At 40.0% G+C, this 23055-nt stretch overlaps 1 protein-coding gene across 2 annotated transcripts in view; it reads left to right on the top strand.

Annotated features, from left to right (window-relative positions):
• lrrc4ba (leucine rich repeat containing 4Ba) overlaps positions 1–9174 on the top strand; it is a 36263-nt gene extending 27089 nt beyond the window's left edge. Inside the window, exons 3-5 of one of the 2 annotated variants that reach the window (XM_057345373.1) lie at positions 1569–1636; positions 1717–2094; positions 3618–9174. In XM_057345373.1, coding sequence (XP_057201356.1) covers positions 1849–2094; positions 3618–5567 — 2196 coding nt within the window. In that variant the 5' untranslated portion in view covers positions 1569–1636; positions 1717–1848 and the 3' untranslated portion in view covers positions 5568–9174. Of the gene's footprint in view, positions 1–1568; positions 2095–3617 lie in introns of both variants that reach the window. The other variant, XM_057345374.1, reaches the window with a different exon arrangement.
• The last annotated feature ends 13881 nt before the right edge of the window (positions 9175–23055 follow it).

Genomic DNA, 23055 nt, shown 5'->3' with positions numbered 1-23055 from the left:
TTATGTAAAGCACTTTGAATTGCCCTTGTGTATGAAATGTGCTATACAAATAAACTGACCTTGCCGTGCCTTGCCTAAATAACCTTTTCTGTGCACATAGAAAAACATTTGGATGCAACTATTAGTGAATGAGAGCCAGTGTGTTCTGTATATGTTTGTGTGTGCATGCTTGTGTTGTCATTATGTATGGCAGTGAGACAACACAATTGGTCTGATATACACATACTACAAATACACAGTACTTACACACTGCAGTGCAGTTATCTCTCTACTCTCTATATCTCTACCTGTTTTATATTCAATACTTTCTGTTAAGCTTTGCTCGTCCTCTCTGGAAGAAATTATTAATTAATGTATCTGTCTCCCTCTTCTGTACCTCTTTTTTCCCCCCTATCGTTCCCTCTTTTTTTAGCATTTCTTACTTTCTGTCTGTTTCATATGCCTGTCTAGTTCACATTTAACTCTAGTCTCTCTCTCTCTCTCTCTCTCTCTCTCTCTCTGGCCCTGCAGCTGTACAGTCATCTATCAGTTTAATAATCTCTCTTCTTTTATTCCTCTTTTATTTATTTATTTTTACTGTGCAGAGTGTAAAGCCCTGTGTGAAATGAACATGCATGTCAGTGTACGATAATTAGGGCCATCATCATTAGTAATGCTCTGTGTCTCGCTGGATACCCTTATATAGTTACTGGAATCTAAATAATCTGCAGTGAGCGCTGAACCCTCCTGCTTGAGGTTCGAGCTAGCCATCCATCAGCTTTAGCACACTGCACCATTTAATGCTGCTCTAAGACCCCATGAGCTTAAAGTCTATGGGCAAGTATGGGCATTAAGATTAGTACTATAGTTCACCCAAGCAGTATTATTGTAGTTAGGCACAAGGAATATGAGCATACAAATCTTGCCAGATCTCTTATGAGTTTTTGCTAAAAGGAAAAACAACATTCTTAAAAAACAACGTGCAACAGCTCGCGTTATACTAACGCAAAATTAAGACTTTAATGTTAGTGTTTATGCTGTCAGGGTTATCCACTATCTCCCATGTAGTGCACTTTGCGTCATTCACTATGTAGGACATAATAAATGTGCGAACAAGTGGCTGATATGAGGCGCCACCTTCTGCAGAAGTGTAGCATGATGTCACAGAATTTCTAGATTTTTTGGAGCGCAGGTGCCAGATTGTCAGTTTTGAACGCATGTATCTTCTAAATGCTAATTTGGTCAGCGCTTAGGAGTATATCAGTTTATTGACGTTCTTAAGGCTAACATATTTTTAATAAAAGGAAAAAAGTTTTTTTGATTTATGACAAAAAATGAAAATCATGAAATATGGAGATACGAGGTTTCAGAAGGATAGCAACTAAATTAAACTCTTTACCTTTCTGAAACCCTAAAAACAAATTTGTCTTGTGTTACCTTGATGCATTACTTAACTTTTTCAAGTAATTATTATGTGGCATTATGTTACTAACTCTGTGAACTTGAAATAATTGTCCATATTTGACTCTCTAAGAGGTATAAAACATGACTTCAGCTGTCCTAATTTATCTTTTGTTTCTCTTTTGCAGTAAAACATGTATCCATCACAAAGAGGCCTGTCGAATCAGGAGACCCTTTGGAGCAAAGAAGGCACAACGTATGTGATTGTATCTGTACTTTGAAAAAGTAAACAAGGACAAAACAAGCTACTGACCAAGGAGGATTTTTTTCTCTTAGAAAAAGCAGACGTGAATTCCTTTCCCGCAAAAGCTATAACAGTTGAGAGACTAAATATTCAGCAGGACATCTGAACCTTTAAAACCAGCCTATCAACTTTTGGAATACAGGAAGGGTCATGACCCAGTTGCCATGCGCATCACCACGGTGACAAGCCTTCCTAGTCCCTCCCCCCTTCTCCTCTTATTGGCTCAGCTGCTGTTGCGGCTTATCCTCCCTGGCCAACAGGCAGCAGGAGCCGCTTCAACCTGTCCCACTCCCTGCAGTTGTTCCAATCAAGCTAGTCGAGTGATCTGTACGAGACGAAACTTAGACGAGGTGCCTGATCATATATCAAACAACACACGATACCTCAACTTACAAGAGAACTCGATACAGGTAAATACTCACCAGACCAATAATTTCCCATCATGCATTGTGAGTGCATCACGTGCCACTGTGTTTTATTCTATGTTTTTTATAGACTGAAATATTGAGTGTTGTGTAAGCGCTAATTATTTTTTCAGTCTCTACAAATACTGAGGTTTCGAGATGTTGAGTCAGGTGTTCGTATGACCTACTTTGAGTGTGGAGGTTCGTGTTTAACCTGAAAGCGTTAACAAAAACAACCCTATTAAAAAATAAAGCATGATAACAATAATAATGCTTTTCATAAAGGCTCCATTTTAGCATAAAATTCTGATTTGGTTTGTTGTGTCCTCGAGCCCCACTTGAAATGATTAAAAATCTAAAAATATTTTAATACCTGAAGGCATCCTAGTTTCTTTGGCTTCATTTTCTCCCTTAGCAATGTACCACGAGAGCACAGCTCTGACAGTTTCCACCCTCCTCTTCAACACCCCCAACCCAGTGTGTTTAACACCCTCCACCCCTCCTCTGCTCTATATACAGAGGGGATTGTGGCTGAAGGCCAGCAGAAAGCTTCTCTTTTACCAAGAAAATCTGCACTGGCAGCATCAAATGCACAGAGCCTTACAAAACCCATAGGTTCAATTTCAATTTTTTTGAAAATTCTAATCAGTTAATGACTATTTTTGCTTTTTGGTTAAGTTGTTTTTCCCCACCACCCTCACACAAAGAAAATATTTTTTTCCTATAATAACTGTCAGTATATTAGATCATTTAATATATATTTGAACATATATTAAATAATACAGTGTTAATATATTACAATATATTGAATAATACATACAAGCTTCTCATATATTGAGAAATATTAGCACTTGATTCCAGTGTATGAAAATGTATTATTTAATATAATGCAATATATTTTCCAGTATACTCCTATATATTTTTGTTTCATAAGGGTAGTGCTTATAGAGGTCTATACTTTTTTAACGTGTTCTCATGTAGTTATATTGCCTTGGGTTTAAAATGTAAAGTTTTAAGTAGTGGTGGGAAATCAAAGACTCACTGGGGAGACTGGTTGGGCACTTTTTTATATTTTTAAACCATAGATGCAGAAAATGTCACTATATGTACTGTATGTACAGAGTTTGGATAGAAATTCTTTAAATTTTGAGGTGGACCCCCTTGAAATTAACTTCCTGGACTCCATCTGCCGCATTCCCCCCATTTCTAGCCCTGGTTATAAGATTAAATTGTGAAACTTTTTATATCAAATCAAGTTAAACTAAATAATATATATAATTTATACATTTAAATAAATGTAATAAATATATGATTTAATAATATTTAATAATTATATATATTTAACCTATACATTTTTTGTGAATATACAGTAAATTCTGTTAACAAGAAGATGATTGGACACACTGTTACACAACATTACCATATTTATTTATTTTTTTGTTTGTTTGTTTGTATTGTTATTTTATTGATGAGAGACGGATGTCAATTAAGGATACCTATCCTAAACTGTTTCTTTTTACTTTCATCAGGTCATAAAATCAGACACATTCAAGCATTTGCAGCACCTGGAGATCCTCCAGCTCTCCAAGAACCAGATACGTCAGATAGAGGTCGGTGCTTTCAATGGCCTCCCAAACCTCAACACTTTGGAACTGTTTGACAACCGCCTCACTCTGGTACCATCACAGGCTTTCGAGTACCTCAGCAAGCTGCGGGAACTGTGGTTACGAAACAATCCCATTGAGACCTTGCCAGCTTATGCTTTTCACCGGGTCACCTCACTGCGGCGTCTTGACCTCGGTGAACTTAAGAAGCTGGATTATATATCTGACGCAGCCTTTGTCGGACTTATCCACCTGCGCTACCTGAATTTGGGAATGTGTGGCCTGAAGGACATCCCTAACTTGACTCCCCTGGAACGGCTGGAAGAGCTGGAGTTGTCTGGGAACCGTCTGGAAATCATCAGACCCGGATCCTTCCAAGGCCTGAATGCGTTGCGTAAACTGTGGCTCATGCACTCTCAAATGTCTGTCATTGAGCGCAATGCATTTGACGATCTCAAGAACCTGGAGGAGCTCAACCTATCCCACAATTCCCTGCACTCATTGCCCCATGACCTTTTCACACCTCTGCAGAAGCTGGAGAGAGTGCATCTCAACCATAACCCGTGGGTCTGCAACTGCGACGTGCTGTGGCTAAGTTGGTGGCTTAAAGAAACCGTGCCGAGCAACACAACCTGCTGTGCGCGGTGCCATGCACCCCCCTACCTGAAGGGAAAATACATTGGAGAGCTGGACCAGAGCCATTTCACCTGCTATGCCCCTGTTATTGTGGAGCCACCAACTGACCTCAATGTGACCGAGGGGATGGCCGCAGAGCTCAAGTGTCGCACCGGCACCTCCATGACCTCTGTCAACTGGATCACACCAAATGGAACCCTAATGACCCACGGCTCTTATCGAGTCAGGATTTCTGTTCTGCACGATGGCACACTGAACTTCACCAACGTGACGCTGCGTGACACGGGTCAGTACACCTGCATGGTGACCAACTCTGCTGGGAACACCACTGCAACTGCTGTTTTAAATGTGACCTCTGCAGATGTCAGCGTCAACTACACCTACTTCACCACAGTCACTGTAGAAACTGTTGAGACTACAGGAGAGGAAGATTCTGCTTTGCGTGTCTTTAATGAGACCTTCATTAATATCCTTGGCCCTACACCCTCTGGGCACCTCTTGCATGATGCTGTCCCCACTACTGCTTCTTCTCTGTCTATCCTTGGCTCATCCTCCTCTCCCCGTGCGACCAAACCCACATTCACTGTCCCCATCTCTGAGCCTAACTACCCTTCTGGGCTAGACGATGTGATGAAGACCACCAAGATCATTATTGGTTGTTTTGTGGCCATTACCTTCATGGCGGCTGTCATGCTGGTGGTATTCTATAAATTGAGGAAGCAGCACCAGATGCACAAACACCACGGTCCGGCACGAGCGATCGAGATCATTAATGTTGAAGATGAGATTGGAGCTGGAGCGGGCATTCGTGGCAGTGGCATCTCGGGAGGATCAACAGTACCGCAAGGAGGGTCTGGCGGACATAGCCTGCGGCTTCACCATCCCGAGATTGTCAATCTCCCCAACCTTGCCCGAGCGGAGCATCTGAACCATTACTACAAAGCTCATCACTTCAACAATAACATGATGGGTCTGGGTATTGGTGGAGGCTGTGGCGGAGGCCTAAATAATAACAACAACCCTTCTCCCTGCTCCCAGGCCCAGACTACCCCCATCTCATGCACCCAGGTGCCTGTTTCTGCAGGAAGTACATGCTCCATGCCTTCTTCAATGCCCCTGCCAACCCTTGGCATTCACGGGTCACTGAAAGGCCTGATGAGTAAAGCCCAGAACCCACAGATTGAGCCATTGCTCTTTAAGAGCGGCTCCAAAGAGAATGTCCAAGAAACCCAGATTTGAATTTGAGAAAGAGAGAGAGGGAGGGAGATAAATGTACAGGGAGTCAGAAACAGTTGAAGGGTATTGGCTATTCAACCCTATGGGTATGTTCTCAGGAGTCATGAGAAAAGGTAGAGCCAGCATTGTATGAAATATCACCTGCACGAGAATAATACACAGCTGTGAAATCACTACAAAGTCAATGCGCTGGCAGATAGTTTTGAGGAGGAAAACAGCAAACCTCACCACTGCTAAAATCTTTGACACACTCTGATCCATCTGTATTTGGGTGAACATCGAACATCAGTAACACACATTTACCAATACAATATGAATCAATACATTACTGTTTAATGTGAGGTTGATAATTATGTGCCAAACTTGCACCAATCTGTGCCAAAGCAAAATCTTTGCACATCAACATCACTACGCATGTGTACAAACACAACTCAGAATGTGAAAGATCAGTATACTAGCTTCACATATACAAAACTCCATACACAAAGCAGAGATGCTGCAAAAATCTGAATACACCATATGCACCATTAGGCAGGAAGTGTATATAGAAATACATGAGAATAAGCTGAAGTGTTTACGGACACAAGTGGCTGAGAACGAAAGACCACCCATGAAAATGGTTTGGAGTGCAACAGTAAAGCTCAGAGAAGAAAATGGATCATTAAGATTTTGTCATGGTTCACAGTCCTGCAGAAGGAAAGATGAATGGTAGGCCAGCACTGTGCAGAGGACTCGTGTTCGATAATTATAAACTCAGATTCTCCCGTCTCGCAAAGGCTCTCACATGTGAGGTGAAGAGAGGAAAATGGAAAAAATACCTACAAAGCAAAAAGACAATGGAAGCTATATCAGTTTTAAGAGAATATATAAACTATGAAAGTATACGTGATATATAAATATATTTTCATTCAGAGAAATAAATTATGAAGAATCTTTACATTTTTCTGACTAAAAGCCACGGCTTTTGAAGAACCCTCGTGGGACTTCATCCTGAGAGGTTGAAGAACAGGATGAATATACGAATTCTGGAAATTGTATTTGATTACAAATACTTTGGCTTTGTTTTTTAAGTCTTAAAAGGTTTCCCTTTTCCGGTTCTATAACTAACAGGGTCATTGAGGAGAGGTAATTTTAATTCACATTATAAATAGACTACTGTATAATTCTTCTGGCCTTTGAGATCCAAATCGGGTCAATTTCAGTATCACCATTATCAATGGAATTATAAAGACAGTGATGATGATACGTTGTAATGCAATGAAAGTGTAGAAGCTGATCTACATGCTGCTATACAAAAATGGATTTTAGTGTGACAAGTTATGAAATCTGATTACAAAGCAGAGTAAAAAACGGTTACGGTTGACATTACAATTACTATCATCATTATTGAAAACCATCAAGTGTCAACAGCATAGCAGATTGTTTTAGTCGGTTTCTTTGTTTTTACCTAGAGGTGATGTTTGTAATTCATTGTGTAAAAAGTGATTGTCGCTACAGCTGATGATCATCTCATTGGAAAAGCAGTGGAATTACAGTACTGGAAGCACTACAGTATGAAGCCGTAACTACAACAACTAAAAAAAGGAATCGGATGGGCCTTAAAATGGTTCCCTCAATGGCCTGTCCTCTCCGTTTTGTACAAGACTAAACTTTACCAGGACCCTGCTTCTTTGCCAATGTGATTCAACATGATTCAGAACAGAACACAAACTCTGGCGATTACTGCAGGGGTAAAATGGATTATTGTGAACACTGTGTCCAGAGATGTGGATGATGGAACTGCTGTTTAAACCGAATTCTGACAGAAGATGGAGGACCCTATTTGAAAGGTAAGAGAACCCCACTCAGTGAGAGAGAATGGAGCTTGGAATTTTTTTATGAAAATGGACAAATAAAAAGGAAAACTATAGAAACTTATAGAGCTCTTTTAAAACAAAACTATTATGATAAGTGTCTTTCATTATTTGTTTTTACCTAGTTTCATTTTGTTTTTTCTTTATCGAAATCAAGTGTTATCTTAATTGTAATATTGTTATTGTTATTATAATTAGCTAATATTACACTCGTTATAATTATGAAAAATGTTCTGTTAGCAGAAGTCACTTCGAAATTGAAAAAAATATAAATATATGGCACACAAAACGGCAACTGAATTTGTGAAACTCGGTGGCATTGATTTGTTCTATGTTTTTGCCTTTTCTTTTCTCATGTATTTTGAGGTATCACTGTATGTAACCGTTGGAGATTATAGCTTGGAGAAACTTCTCCAGAAGTACAGAGAGAATGTGATGTGGCTGGTGGTTGTGTCTTTCTCTGCACAGAACCAGCTATGAGAGACAGATATACACTTGTTCTGAGAATGTCACCCATTATCATTGCCGAGAAGTGCGACTGTGCGTGTCAACACCCTGTTGCCACGGCAACACGCCTTTGCGCTAATGTGCCAAACACTGTCGAAGTCGGGGTGCCGTCTTCATGGGTGCCCGTGTCTGTGTTTGTCAAACCTTGTTACCCTGCAACACATACAAATAATCGCGCACAAGCGTGCTGCCACCACCGTGTCAGTTGTCATCCGACATATTGTCGCACCCATACTCTGGCACAGCTTCCCAGCAGGTTCCTATGGTGAGGTTTCCCTGGCAACTGTTGCTGCTGCGACAGTCCCCATAACAGCATTCAGGTCTCGGATGCAAATGCGAGGACGGAGGCAGAATAGGACGCCATTTACGAGGACATAACCGCCTCGCTTACCCCGCGCTGTGTTATCCGTGTTCTTAACTCAGAAATTAGCATATTTACGGCACTAAGACTGCACCTCGGCTCTGCATATCAATAAACCCCCTTATCATTGACATTCATGAACCTGGAGTAGCAGTTAGCGAGATGTCCGTATCTAATACACCATTAATCTTCCATAGGTATACATCCCTTAAACTACATTAATTCATATTCTCCCTCTCATACCAGTGATTTGCATATGCTCATTCGGTTCCTGAGTGATTAACATAAACATCTGTTTGTGTGTCCATATGTGCGTACCAGAGAGCAATCGTATTACGTTTATGCTTGAGGCATCTGCTTTCTTTCCAAAGCAACTTATAAGAAAGTGTTGCCAAGCAGACTGGTTGTAGGACAGGGCAGAGACTGTTATAACATATCACATATCGCATCCTCTCCGAGCTTACATTTTATAAAAGTCTTTATAAAGCATTTGAAAGCTGTGTCAAAGGTATAAAGACGGGAGCCTTTCTCTCCTTCGTAGCACTGCGGTATCTGAGTCACAGGGATGGAAACTTAAAACACACACACTCGTACACACAGAGCTGATGATTCTGAGCTCTCTCATAAACATACTTTGCAGAGAAAAACCTGCCCACCAGCCGGTTAGGACTTATGCAAAGAGCATCCGAGAGTGTGGTGTTGCAGGTTGGGCTTAACCGTGTGTCTCTGTGTGAGTGTATGATTACTACAATTGCTCAAGAAATTGGCCATATCAGCTTTTGTAAGCTTATTTTAAGACGTTCATGTATTTTCATCAATGTTTCATTATTGATATGGTTTTGTTGCCCTCGTGTGTGTGTTTTAAAGGAAGACTGTGTCTTTAGTTGTCTTTGTGTGTCTTCGAGTCTGCTTATGCAAGGTGTGTGCGTGCGTGTGCGTGTGTGTGTGTGTGCGTGTGTGTGTGTGTGTGTGTGTGTGCGCGCGCGTGCGTGTGCATGTGTGTGTGTGTGTGTGTGTGCGTGTGTGCGTGTGTGTGTGTGTTTGCGTGTCTGAGTTGACACATCAGTGTGTTTTTTACTGTGTTAAGAGACAAGACTGTCACGAGAGAAGATGAGAGGCAGGCATACATTTTAAGTCCCCAGTTTAAATCACTTTAGCATATTTTTCTCAGCTTCAGGCTTGTGTGTGATCTTCTGAATAATGCTCTTACTCGAATGTGAAAAAAATCTGTTGGGGTTTCATTTGCATCGTTTTATTCCTAATACCCCAATCTAGAAGTCAGGGGGCAGCCTTTTTCATTTTAACTGGTTAAAACAGCAGCCGCTCCTCTTATATCAGTGACCCTCATACATTTAGATGATACATATTAATGATGCTCTTTGTTTTGTGATATAGTTGCACTCATGCTAGGGCTTTGACGGACAAATCTAGGGCAGTTCTTGCTTTTGGGCTTATTCCAACGCTTACTTCAAAGATTTGTTTTGGGTTGTCGGCACTTTGGTCCTGCATTCATCAGAGCAGGTCTATTGTTTCATCTATTGCTCTGTTGGGCCATGGGGTGTCAAAATCTGATCCACAACATCAAGTATAGGAGTTCCTGAAGAATACACAAACAACTACCTAGTAAGACATAAAAAATCTTTAATGGGTTCTCCTGTATAGCAGAGATTTAGATCCGTTTTTCCGTAAGACTTTTCTCCTAAAAACGAGGAACAGAAATCTGCAGGATCTGAACTCTTCTTCCTCAACCAAACAATCTAGTATGTTTTATTTGATAGCTCTGTAGTCTTAATGTATTTCTACAATTGTCAATGAGAAAAACAATGATGTAAGGCAACATTTATTTATAGTGAATACTTAAAAACAGCTGCAGAAAAAAATTAAGAAAGAACTCAAAAATTATTTTCAGTTTTTCTAAATTTACTATTTATAGGTGTTTAAGTAAAATTATTATTTTTAGTTTTATTCTTTGAACTAGTGACAAGATTTCTTCCAAATAAAAAAATGGTTTCTTATTTGCCTTCAATGAGACTGGTCAAAACAACACAAAAAGATGCTATGTTTGCAAAGAAAACAAGTCGTAAACATATTTATGTTTATGTAATACTAATGTTTTTACATGTATTTTAGGATCCGTTTGAAAATAAATATATGATGAAATAAGCTTGATATTTATGCGTATTTGCATCCTCTTAGTCTTTAATATCGCTGTTAGGTAACTTTATGTCATTTTTGAGGATTGTTTCTGTTTAATTTAACAGATACTTAATTGGAATTGTCACAATACATGCAGAAATGCTGGTTGAAGGCAAAACTGGAGTGATCTCTTCATTTTTTTTTTAAGTCTCATGAGCTATAAAAGAGAGCATTCAGTTGCGTCCATCCTAAAAAAAATTCATAGCCCGGGTGCTGGTAGAACCATAGTGATGGTCCATCTCTAAACCAGCTGCAAGGGATGGTGTCATTCTTCACATGTAACACTGGTTCATTGTAATTGTCAGGGCTAGACAGAACAGACAAATCTTTCATGACAGGGTGTGGATGTAGCTTGTGTCCCTAACAAACGCAATTTTTACACAGCCCGTCACAGGCCTCCGACACTGATTCTACCACTTGTGACCCTCGTTTTAAAGACAGCACTGCACCACAAGTGTAAACTCATGCATTATTGATTATTTGGTCACCCGGTGCCCAAAATGAACACTGGCCACATGCCAAATGTGAGTAAAAATATGAGAGACTTCAACATAGTATGGTTTACATTCATTTATTTTTAGGCTGTCCACGATTTTTTTGAAAAAAAGAAAAATTTAGGTAACACTTCAATATGGGGGCAATTCTCGCTTTTAACAAACCATTAACTACGACTTTGACTCTGAATTTGTTGCTTATTCATAGTTAGTAAGGTAGTTGTAAGGTTTAGGAATTGGGTAGGATTAGGGATGTAGAATATGGTCATGCAGAATATGTGCTTTATAAGTACTAATAAACAGCCAATATGCCAATAATAGGCACGCTAATAACAACTAGTTAATAGTGAGAATTGCCCCCTATACTGAAGTGTTCCCAAAATTTGTGTTTCAGTGATGTACTTTGCAACATGAATCCCATTGAAGTCTGTTTTTGTTTTATACAACCTACATTAAAGCAAATAGCAAAAATAATACATTGCTCAGAAGTCCTTAATAATGCCCTGTAATGGCAATGTCTGTTTTGATTGTGGTTTATATTTTCACGCCTGTCATTTATTTTAACCATCATTGAATACAATAACAAAAATAGTAAAAATATCTAAAATTATGCAAAATATGAAAAAATAACATTTACGGCCAGTACATTTCCAAAATTAACATTGGCAGGCGTGGCAATGAGTAGCTACATTTTAGAGTCCGCTGACTGCTTTGCTGGTTATGAAACACCGAACTTAATTTTATCTCCTTTTTACATCCCGAATTGACAAACTCCTGTTGAATTATGCATGATTATTATAATTGGCCACGTATTATTGTTATTTGTTGCATACAGAACTGTTGTTGGTCTGTTCTGTAGCTAAGTATGAAAAGAGAGAGCGGGCCAGCGTGTTGTAGAAAACTTATTTAGCCCCTGAGATTGAGTGTGTGTGGCAGATTTGGAATTGAGCATTAAACAAGCTTGTGTGTGCATGTGTGTGCGTGTGGCACACACATGATTTATGGTGTTCGGGTGTGCGTAGTTTGTTTGAACGTGCGCCTGGTTTGCCATTGTAGTTGTTGTGTGGGCTGTCTGATACCTATCAGGGCATTTCTGTCTGTGTGTGTGTTTGAGGAGTTTCATGTAGAGAATGAGATCAGCTGTTCGCAGCATCTCTTTGCGTCATCGCGGCGATCAGTATAAGAGCCCACAGCAGCTTGTCAAACACTGATTGCTCCCGAGTACACACACACTAATGCAAGATTGTATCCCAGATTCTCACCTCAGTCAATACAGCACGCTTATGCTTAGTGTTCGAATTATAGCAAAGCTTTCGGTGGTGGTGAGGGCGGTGAGAAGTAGGTCTTGGAAAGCGGGAAACAGAGGCAATGGATAACATGTAAAAGCAAAGATGTTTTTCAGTGATGTCATGTTTAGGATCCTAAGATATTTTTTGGATACTACTTCTGTAGTTTGTGTCCTTGTTCTGAAGCAGAAAAATGCAATTGCAAAGTTTCTTTTTAATATGAATCTCCATCTGACATCATGGAGGTGCTGACCTCATGTTGTAATAACACATTTAAACCCTCTTGGCCTGATTTTAGAAATAACTGGGAAGGCTGTGACAGCACTTAAGGGGCTCGAGTCTATAGGGACTCTACGAACACTGCTTATCTGTTTTTTGAGATCGCTTTAGTGGCTTGGTTTGGAATCAGTCTGTTTTGGGGTCATGAAGTATGGCACGAGGTGTCCCTTGTGACAGCGGCCATGTGAATGTGCGGCACCCTGTTTTGTGTTCTTTCCTGGAAACAAAATTGTTTAAGGCAATTTGCTATACTAGATTGTGCAATGGCTATGAAGATGAAGTTACAGCTGAGCGAGTTGGCCAACAGGCATAAATTATATTGCCAAGTTTCAGTTCCCATAGCAAATTTCAAAGATCTGTCTGGATAAATTCCTCAATATTGTTTTCATTTTCTTTCAATTCCGTGTGCCCTCCCACAGTGCGCTTTGGTTTGGAGACACAGTGATCTGTTCTGCTCCTCTGGTCTAGAAAGTCCTATGACACTCCATCTTGTTCAGAGGGTGTGCCAGCGTCCTGAGTTATTCGGCCCTGTTAAAATCGCTGAAGCAGCATCTTAGCTTCTCTCTAGGGATGAACTAGGGGTTGAGCTTCAGACTTGTGCCCTTTCTGGCTCTACCGCTCCCAGCGCAGTTATTGTTCATGGGTTTTGGGCATGGTAATGGATAGTTGGCCAGTTTGATGTTTGTTCGAAAGACGTTCGAAAGTAAGGGTTTGTGTTAAAGAAGCGGTTCGCTGAAAAACTTTGAAGTGCACGATCTCAAGCCATTCTCCAAACCCTCTAGATCCCTGCAGAGGGACTGGTGAGAGAGCAATGAGACGTGACCTACTCATCTCATGAGGAACCAGCTCATGCTGTGATGGCGGGGAGCTTCCCACGCTGGCCCTCCTGGAAAACCTGATCGGAGCTCTCGGGGTGAGAGTGCCGACGCTGACTGAGACTAAGCAAACCAAAGGATCTGACCCAATTGCAGCATGAAGCAACGGAACGTAGAGCAAGATTTACACAAGAAGCGAAGCATGCCATTGTCTCAGTGCGTAAAATCTGTACAGACATTTCGGAGCAATAACTTTAAAAGGCAGAGAGCGGTGCAACAGTAAACATTCATCAATATGAAATAAAGTTTAACTACAATTATTGATTTTACTTTAAACTTTTCACCCCTCTTTCAGCTTTCGAGTTTTTCATGTGAGCGATTGAGTTTCTCTCTATCTCTCTCTTATCCAATTGTGTTGTTAGAATACGTCCGTGTTTTACCCCAAAGGCAATTCTAGACCCTATAAAGTCACTTTCAGCCTCTCTAAATAGTTATGCGACTGTTCTTAAAAACAGCATTTGAAGTTAACTCTTCTAGTTATTTCACTCTGAATTTTTAATGAACAGTCAGAAGAATATTTAAAACATTAAGTATTATCCATCCTTGTAGACGGGCCTACATATAGACCAGAGTGGCAGTATTGTCTAGGGCAGCAGGGGGCGCTGTTCTGCACACAGCTCTAACACGGACTCACTCATCCCTAGGGTTCAAAATTTGGCTGATCTGCATGGCCCAGTCAGCCCTGCTCGTTTATGTTCTTACTACAACTAATCTGCCTCCAAAGAGCATATTTCTTCAACAAATTGTTGAATGTATTCAGGCAAAATTTTATTTAATGTTGTTTTAAAAATTATTATAGTAGATCATTTCCAGCAACTCATCATCGCATGTTGAGCTTGTCATAGCATAGCATAAAAAACTTGTCTGCTGACTGGTGACATTGTAGAGTAGCTCAGGATAGTCACTAGTGAAGGGTCAATCAACATTGTCATGACATTATTTTCCTTTGCCTCCAGAGTGATTAGTCAGATGACATCAAAGGTATAGTTTATCGGCTAAAAATGAAACAAGTGCCCATGAGCGATGGCAGATTTCAAATCGTGCAGCTACTAGCCAAGCAACCACAGATGAAATGAAAGAGACTGTTAACAGAGGTCTTATCGCCCTCTTTTCTAGTACAACCATACATGCAATAAAATGCAAACAAATCCCCCATACTGACAAAGTGATGTGTCATTAGTTCATTCTTAAAACACACCTGTACTGTAATAAAAAAAATCCTTTAGACCTGAATGTCTCGATTGGATACCTGCCTCAAATCAGCTGGTAAATGTATGATGAAGAACAAGAGGAGAGAAAATAGAAAGAGAGGTGAGCCTGGTTGTCATAGGGCGTTCGGACATGTCTTGTCACTTTTCATCATGTCTTATTTGAGTGTGTGTGTGTGCGCGTGTGTTTGTACGCTTGTCTGTGACAGCATCAAGAAAGAAAGGTGTTCATATATCAACCAAACAAATGTGTATGGGCATACTGTATACAGGTGTATGTGTAAACATGTATACATTCTAAGTGTGTGTGCATGTGATTATGCTTTGGTCATGTCAACAATTTGTGTGTGAGAGAGATTGCAGATGTCTGTCTGTCAGCTAAATTGAGCAGTCGTGTGATTTGTGTGCGTGTGTGTGTGTGCGCATGTGTGCGTGTGTGTGTGTGTGTGTGTGTGTGCGCAGGGACATTGCTGTGCTTGTATGTCAAGCATTGCTTTGGGCTGTGATGACCTCACTGTTAGTAACCTGCAGGAATGTGAGGCGCACTGGTGACATCACCCCCTCTCCTCTTTTCTCACCCTCTTCCTTCTTTCTTACATCTATATCTTCCGACATGCGGATAACACATCAGACCTTTTCTTTCCGAGTCACCAGCTAGCAGAGAGAGAAAAATGGGCGACATCGTATCCTCCTCTTTCTGCCCTTTAACCTTTCTATTGTCTTATTTTAGAAGATTTCAGTCAAAGAGTTTGTTTGGACTTTCACCTTTGGCCTTTTTAAATGTTACGCAGCCTTGAATAGTTGCTTTATAAATGAGTCAAAATGTTACATGTTACAAAATTTAGCCCTTTTGCAATGTTTTTAATCCACTTTGTTACTGTGACCATTTGTCCTACTATTTCACTTAAGGCGGATATGTATACCTTTCTTTTACAAATACACGCAAGTTGTTATAAATATTTGCAATATTAAAAAGTGAAGAAATTAGAGGTAGAAATGGGACACCTTTTTTTTTTGGACAATTTTAAACAAATTGTGCTGTATTCTCAATTTTGTATTATCGTAATACACCTTAGTGTATTTAGGGATACACATGCACCATAATTATGATTTTATAAATGATTTTCAATAGCGTTCACTTTACCAGGAAGGATTTATCCCTCTCCCTTTTCTCTCTCTCTCTCCATCATCTTAAGAGCCAGAAATTCATAACTGTCTGCTGTCTGACACGCAAACACACACACACACACACACACACACACACACACACGCACACACACACACACACACACACACACACACACTGCAACCACCATCCTCTCTTGAGGAAGAGAAAAAAACAAAAACACTACAGAGGAGCAAACTGATGCCTCAGATATTTCCTTCCCTCTGTTCAATTAAACATTCCCCCTATCTGCCACTCGGAGCTGCTCCAATCCCTCTGAAATATTGACAGTAGTTGCTTATTGAAACGCGATTGTTTCACCTGACTTTGTTTTAAACCGGTTAGATAAATCGCTCTGGAATGCTTGTATTATTAACATCTGAAATGTGTTGTGTGTGCGTGTGCGTGTGTCTGTGTGTGTGTGGAGGAGGGCAGATTCGTTCTGCTGTAATGGTTCTGTGCCAAATCTTTTTCAGACCATTCAATCTCTGTTCATGTGCCATACTGATAAATTTATGGAATAAAAATGTTCTTTTTTCACAAAATGAGTATTAAACTGTGGGTGGTTATTTTGGATGTTTTTCATGTCGAAAACAGGATCAAACACACACTGAATGCAACGTAGGGGGTGTGAGAATGTTTATACATCTTAAAATTCAACACGAAGCAACATCTTATATCTTGGAGTAAAACGGGATACTAATATAGGGCAGATTTTTTAATACATGCATTAATGTATCACAGACAAAAAGAAGGTATGTGGAAAATAAAATGAAAAATGTGTTTAAAAAGTAAATAAGTATCAGTGATCACGTTTTCAGAAAGTGACCTAATGGATGTTTGTACAGTAAAGGAATTGTTGTGTGTTTGGATGTCACTGTGCCAGTGTCTTATAGCTGCTTTGACACTCGAGCTGTGACTTGCTGGCTGTAGGGGGTTTAAATTGACCTCGGTGGCTGACCTCCGCCTGCGCTGTATGTTGTGCAAGTGTGTGTGTGTCTCTCTCTGGGCTGATGTTTAGCCTGCAGTCTACGTGCCTCCTGTGCTGGGTGGGGGTTAGCTGAGGGGTCAGCGTCTGAATACTGACTCAGGGATACAATTATTAACTAACTCAAGGGTATGTGTGTGACTGTGCTCATTTTGTCTGTGTGTAAGGGGGTGGCAGTGCGTGTGTGCGTTCCTTCGTGTCCATTTGTATTTTACTTATTAGATCCAAAAACAAGGAAAGTGCAGAATGTTCCAGAGCGGAGCTGTGCTCTACTTGTTCTGCGTAAAGGTTGACGTTTCATTCCACCCCAGTGGAAGTGTTTTCTGATGATGTGAAAAAAAGCAGCGCGACCTCAGATGTTTATGGGCATGTGCGTTTATGAAGTGACAGCTTTGAATTGATGAAAATGGTGTCTTTTCTCTACATGATAAAAGTATCATGGTAGCATGTTTTTTGACACCATGGTAATACATACACAAATTTGGCAGATGTTTTTATTCAACGTGACTTAAAGTGCATTCAAGGTATATATTTTTCGCAATATTTTGACAAAATTTTAGACATAAACATAGTACAATAGTAGTACCATGGTAATCTGAAGAACCTAAGCGTACAATGTAAATCCTATGGTATAAAAAATATATACATGAAAAACATTCAGTACTATGTTATATATTGAAATACCATGGTATTATTATCTGATATCTCATGTACCCTAGTAAACAATATAATACTTTAATGTAAGGAAGATTTCAAATGTTGAATTTTTATGAAGATTTTGTCCTATAGCGTCTTATTGTGCTGTGAAGTATTTTCAAACTGTGTGTTGTTGTGTGGGTGTTAATGTTCACCCTCATGTCCGTGCTCCAACTTAAAGGAACATTTCCCCTAAAAAAAATGAAAATTCTGTCATCATTTACTCACCTCTTGTCATTTTAAACCTTCTTTCTTCATTAGAACACAAAAGAAGATATTTTGAAGAATGTTGGTAACTGAACAATGACGATACCCATTCGTGTCTATTGCATGGACACAAAACCAATCCAAGTACCTCAGTTTTTCGGTTACCAACATGCTTCTTCTTTTGTGTTCTGAGGAAGAAAGAAGGTTTGAAATGACAAGACTGTGAGTAAATCATGACACAAGTTTAATTTTGAGTGAACTATCCCTTTAACACGACACCTCTTAAACTGAAAGCTATGTACTATATTGAGCTCCACATTATGAATAGATTTTTCTTTCCTTCTCTGTAAATTTTCAGATTAAGAATCTATTTCTAGTTGTGAGATCACTATAAAAGCTGCCTTTGAGTCCTTAGCGGAGCTTCATTTCCACTTTCTGTGCCTTAAAACCCATCTATCTTCTGCAGCCCGAGTGTTATAAAATGAATGCGACCCTACCATAGGTCAATACTGGTCTTTGATCTCTGCGCTGACTTAAGATCCATACCCTCCACATGCCAACCCCCTTGAGCAACCTGTCCCCGCCTCTGCCAATCCGCTCTGCGCTGATACAGTTGTAAAGAGTAACCTTGGAGACAAGGGCTAATCATCCATCCCATAACTACCCTTTCAATCTCCCCCCAACCCCCCGCCCCGCTTTTTCCTTACCTCTAAATGATTGTATGTGTCAGTTTCAGTATATTTACTGGGTTTTCTGTAATTTTCCAATGATCAACTCGCACATCCTGTCGTCTCTATCTCTCTCTCTCTCTCTCTCTGTCTCCTTTGTTTGTCCTGTAGAAGGACGTTTGTTTTCCTGTGGGGAAAAGGAAAATCGACGCTGAAAGATGAGTTATTGATTGCAAAGCAGGGTGCATCAGTGAGTAAGTGAGGGACAGAAAGAGGATGATGGGGGGCAGGGGTTGCAATGACACATCAACAACATTACACATAACAGCAGGCTTATCTGTGAGATACATGGCTTTGCACAATTGTACACATACGTGCAGTATACAATAATTAAATATAACTTCTTGGTGCTTATGGGGAAATACAGATGTTACAGAGCTTGTTCATGAAAAATGATCATTTTGGCATTTTTACTCACTCTCATATAGTTCCATATGACTTTAACTTTAAGTAAAAATCTGACATCCTTGAATGCCTAAGTCCCTATCAGGCCCGGTACTATAGGCTGGCTCGACTGGGGGAGCAATCATATGGTTGGACAGATACAGTATACGTTTGCTCTGATATTTTGTCTCCTTGGAATTATAAGGGTCTTTCTGCATTCTGAGCAGTTTTGAGATATTGAGCTTCAAAGTTTTTTTAAAGAATAAAATATCACAAAGTTATCACAAAATAAGATTATGTAAATAACTAAATTTTGACAAATATGTCAGATAGAACCTATAGTAATTCTAAAGCGACAATTTGTCTGCAGTCAAAAGCTCGAAATGTCTAGAAAATGAAATCAAACGTTTTTTCATATGATTTTAACTTGAAGTAAAAAGCATGCATGAGTCATTATTCAGTGAATTTATTTTATTTGTCAGCTGGATATTTTTGGAGGTGCCCAAGAAAAACTGGTGAGGCAATGCCCCCCTAGCCCCCCCAGACCCGGCCCTATTCATTGTAATTGTACAAAGGACAGATACAACTCTCAAAATGTCTTCTTATTAAACAAAATCACATGTGTTTGTAACATTACACACAATGACAAAATAATACCTCAAAGTCTACTTTAAAAGGTTGTATTCACAGTGCATGCGGTGTACGGCTTGATTAAAAAGTCTATACTAAATTTAAAGGTCTAATGCTTCACACCTCTATCAGATAAGATCATTTAAGGCAATGAGGTAGCAAACACAGCCTATCCTACTTCAATAAATTACTTCTGTATGTATCTTTAAAAAAAGCACAGTTTCTTTATTTTCAAATGATCAAATAGGGAAGCATTACAAAGCATGTTCTCCTTAGCATGGAGAAAATATTAAAAACACTCTCGAGAATTAAAAACACTTGTTCATTGCAGAAATGACAGAACATCAGGTTACATCACAAATGTCACCACGGCCACCGTTGCTATCGGAGATATGCTGTTTCCATGGCAGTGAGGGGCTTGAGGATCTGTGTGCTCAGAGTTCAGAATCATTTTTCTGGGTATAGACGCACAGCAATGCAGAGTGCTTAAATACATTCTGTTCTTATGAGTCTATAATCAGCACACGTATACACGCGTAAAACGCATCACAGTTAGTCAAAAGCAACATCATGTCTTGGTTGCACACAAATGGATCATTAAGGGGTCAATGCTGTTCACACTTGGGCTAGCAGAAAAAAACAAATGAGATCTATTTAATAAATCTATTTACATAATTGTTTTTTTCAGGCAGCCATGTGATAAGACGGTGAGAAAATGGAGACTTTTCAGTGTTCTGCTCCTTAGATTGTTCTCCTGAGAAGCAGACCAAATGTGATCATACTAATGTGTTTCCTATATAGTTTCAGGAGATCTCAACAGTGTCTCAAATTGTGCTCACGTTTGCTCTGATATTTTGTCGTCTGGAATTATAAGGGTCTTTCTGCATTCTGAGCAGTTCTGAGATATTGAGCTTCAAAGTTTTTGCATTCTAATTGACTCTGTAGATAAAACCTTTAGACAAAAGTCCCAAAATGCGCACAATATAAAGAGGAAAATATCACATAATGTAAATAAGTTATTACAAAATAAGAATATGTAAATAACTCAATTTTGACAAAAATTTACTTATACAGTAATTCCAAGGCGACAATTCGTCTGCAGTCAAAAGCTAAAAATTTCTAGAAAATGAAATCAAACTTTTTTTTACCAAATTCTTAAGACTAATTTGGACATCTGAGCTGTCCTCTATATACTCTATATGTCAATAGTTGTATTTTTGTGTAATTTGTTTATTTTATTGTTTACTTAAACCTCTCTTATGCTATTTTATATTATACATATAAATAATAAAATAATATATAATTAACGGTTTGTTATCTAAATTTTTACTGTCATGCCATGGTTTATTTGTCAACTGCCCATAAATATTTGGTACCGATATGTACTTTTGAGGTACTAAAATGCACTCTTTAGGCACAAAAGTGTCATTTTTGACATGGTACCGCCCCAGTGACAGCTTTTGTACCTTTTTTCTGAGAGTGCATCGACTCACACTTGACAAACAAATCCACATCCACATGTGCTCTACTACTGGATATTAAATTGCCTATTTCAACAGGAGGTGATAGCAACCTGCGTTCAATTAAATTAGTGATATCAAAGCAGATCTATTTATAGATTAAACCAAGAAAAGCCTTTAGGAATTCAAAACACACTATGTGGGGTGGAAGAAGAATTATTTTCGTAATAACAGGTGCACCAGCAGACACATACCTGTTGAGGGCAGATTCAGTACCTGAGTCGATTACCTGGCAGGGTTATTTACGCATTCAAGTACTGAATGTCACAGCTGGATATTTGGCTCAGGTGTTCAGCAGCACACAGACCATACACGTTCCTTCTAGCATTAGTGTGTCAGCGTCTGTGTTTGGACTTTGCACACACACACCCTAACAAGCATCCATAGGTAGTGCACATACCCAATCGGCTTAAAATGAAGTCCGGTGGTCTTAAAACAGGACCTTTAATGAAACTGCATTATTTATAGAGCAATCTGATAGGGATGCCTTGGCCATTACCCGCATAATGGCTCTTTTGGATATTGATGAATACTTGTCTATATTTGTATTCACGTGGGGAACCAATGTCACATCTCCCCGGTTACCCTGGATACCGTCGTCGGCTAAATGACCCAACAATAATACAGATAACAATGGCAGCACTGTTTAAAGAGAGAGTTTTCAGCCTGCGGGGAGAACAGACAGGAGTTTGAGAGGAGAGCAAGATAAACAGCCCGCGTGAGCGTGAGAGGAGAGAGAGGGGAGGTGGAGGAGGAGGGGGGAGGAGTAAATACACAATTGGTGATCAGTGAAGTAGCATTAGCATTGTTCACACATCCCCTGCCTCATCTCTCCTAACCCCCCCCCCCTCGCGGCCTCTCTTCCTTGCTGCAGCGTTACCATGACAACCGAGAAACGTGGGAATACCTCTGTCCTTCAGAGAGAGGGAGCAAGAGGGAAGTGAAGGAAGGAAAGAAAGTGTGGGGGTGAGAAGCGGGTTGAGCGACACAGGGAGCTAATGTAGAGAGAGAGAGAGATGCAAATAGACGTGGTAAGTGAAATTAGATTTGCTGACAGACTACATGAAAGGCCTTATCAGAAGAACGGCTGAAGTTACAATCCCATCACATGCTTGCTCACAGAACTCTCTGGAAGAGTAAAGAAGCGATGACATTTTAAGAAGAGTCATCGCTGTGACTCAGACAGGACACATTTTCGGAGCCCTCAAAGCGTTGCTATATGTTTATCTCTTCCCCCATCCATGTTTCTCACACTTCCTCCTCACGCTATGGCGAGGCCGCCGTTACTATGACGACAAGCGGCCTAAAATAGTTAACTCTCACCCGCTGATTTCTACGTGGTGCTGTTTTCTTCTCTTACCTCGGAGTGCACGTCCCCACCCTGCCAAATGTCCACCTTATTGCTCACTTTCCTGTGGGACGTGATCCATAGGGGCGCTAACTCTCTCTCTCTCCGTCTCTACTTTCTCTTTTCCAACCTCGCTTTACCTTTCTCCCCCCTCCATCCCTCTCCCTGCAAAGATTGCGTTCAGATTCGTTTTATTGGCAGCTTGTGTTTCCATGGCAACGGCTTGAAACCATGGCAACTATTTGAACTGAGCCAAACGCTCTTTCAGAACTGCTGCATTCATTCCCCCTCTCTCTCCGAGCATCTAGTCGGGCAGGGACCGTGTATGCATACGTCTGTGTGTATAAATGAGTATGCGTCTTGGTAGCGTTTAAACACTTATGCGTAAAGTATGCTGTATGTGCACATGCAAATGTACTGCATGGCTGCGTTACTGGCGCCACATTTTGCAGTAATTATATTGGCCATTGCATTGCACATCATCAGGTGGTAATGTGCATCCATATCCATAAAACTGAATTGAATACATATTCATAGCTCAGGATGATCATTCACATGGGTTTATGGCCCATATTTTCCAGCTGAAAAGAATTTCCATGCTGTCTTGATGCTCTGGTGCATTTGGAAACATCAGCATCTTATGCCGTATATGCTTAACTTCACTTGGATGGTCACATGTCATCCGATAGATTCACCTCTTCATTTCTCATCTCATTCGTTTTTCTTCTGGGACAGGCCCTCTTTGCTCACTCCTGTAGTTAGTCTA

This window comes from Triplophysa rosa, linkage group LG11, assembly GCF_024868665.1.
Source record: "Triplophysa rosa linkage group LG11, Trosa_1v2, whole genome shotgun sequence".
Taxonomy (NCBI): Eukaryota; Metazoa; Chordata; class Actinopteri; order Cypriniformes; family Nemacheilidae; genus Triplophysa; species Triplophysa rosa.
The sequence above is the reverse complement of the archived record's forward strand: the minus strand, read 5'-3'. Positions and strand labels throughout refer to the sequence as shown.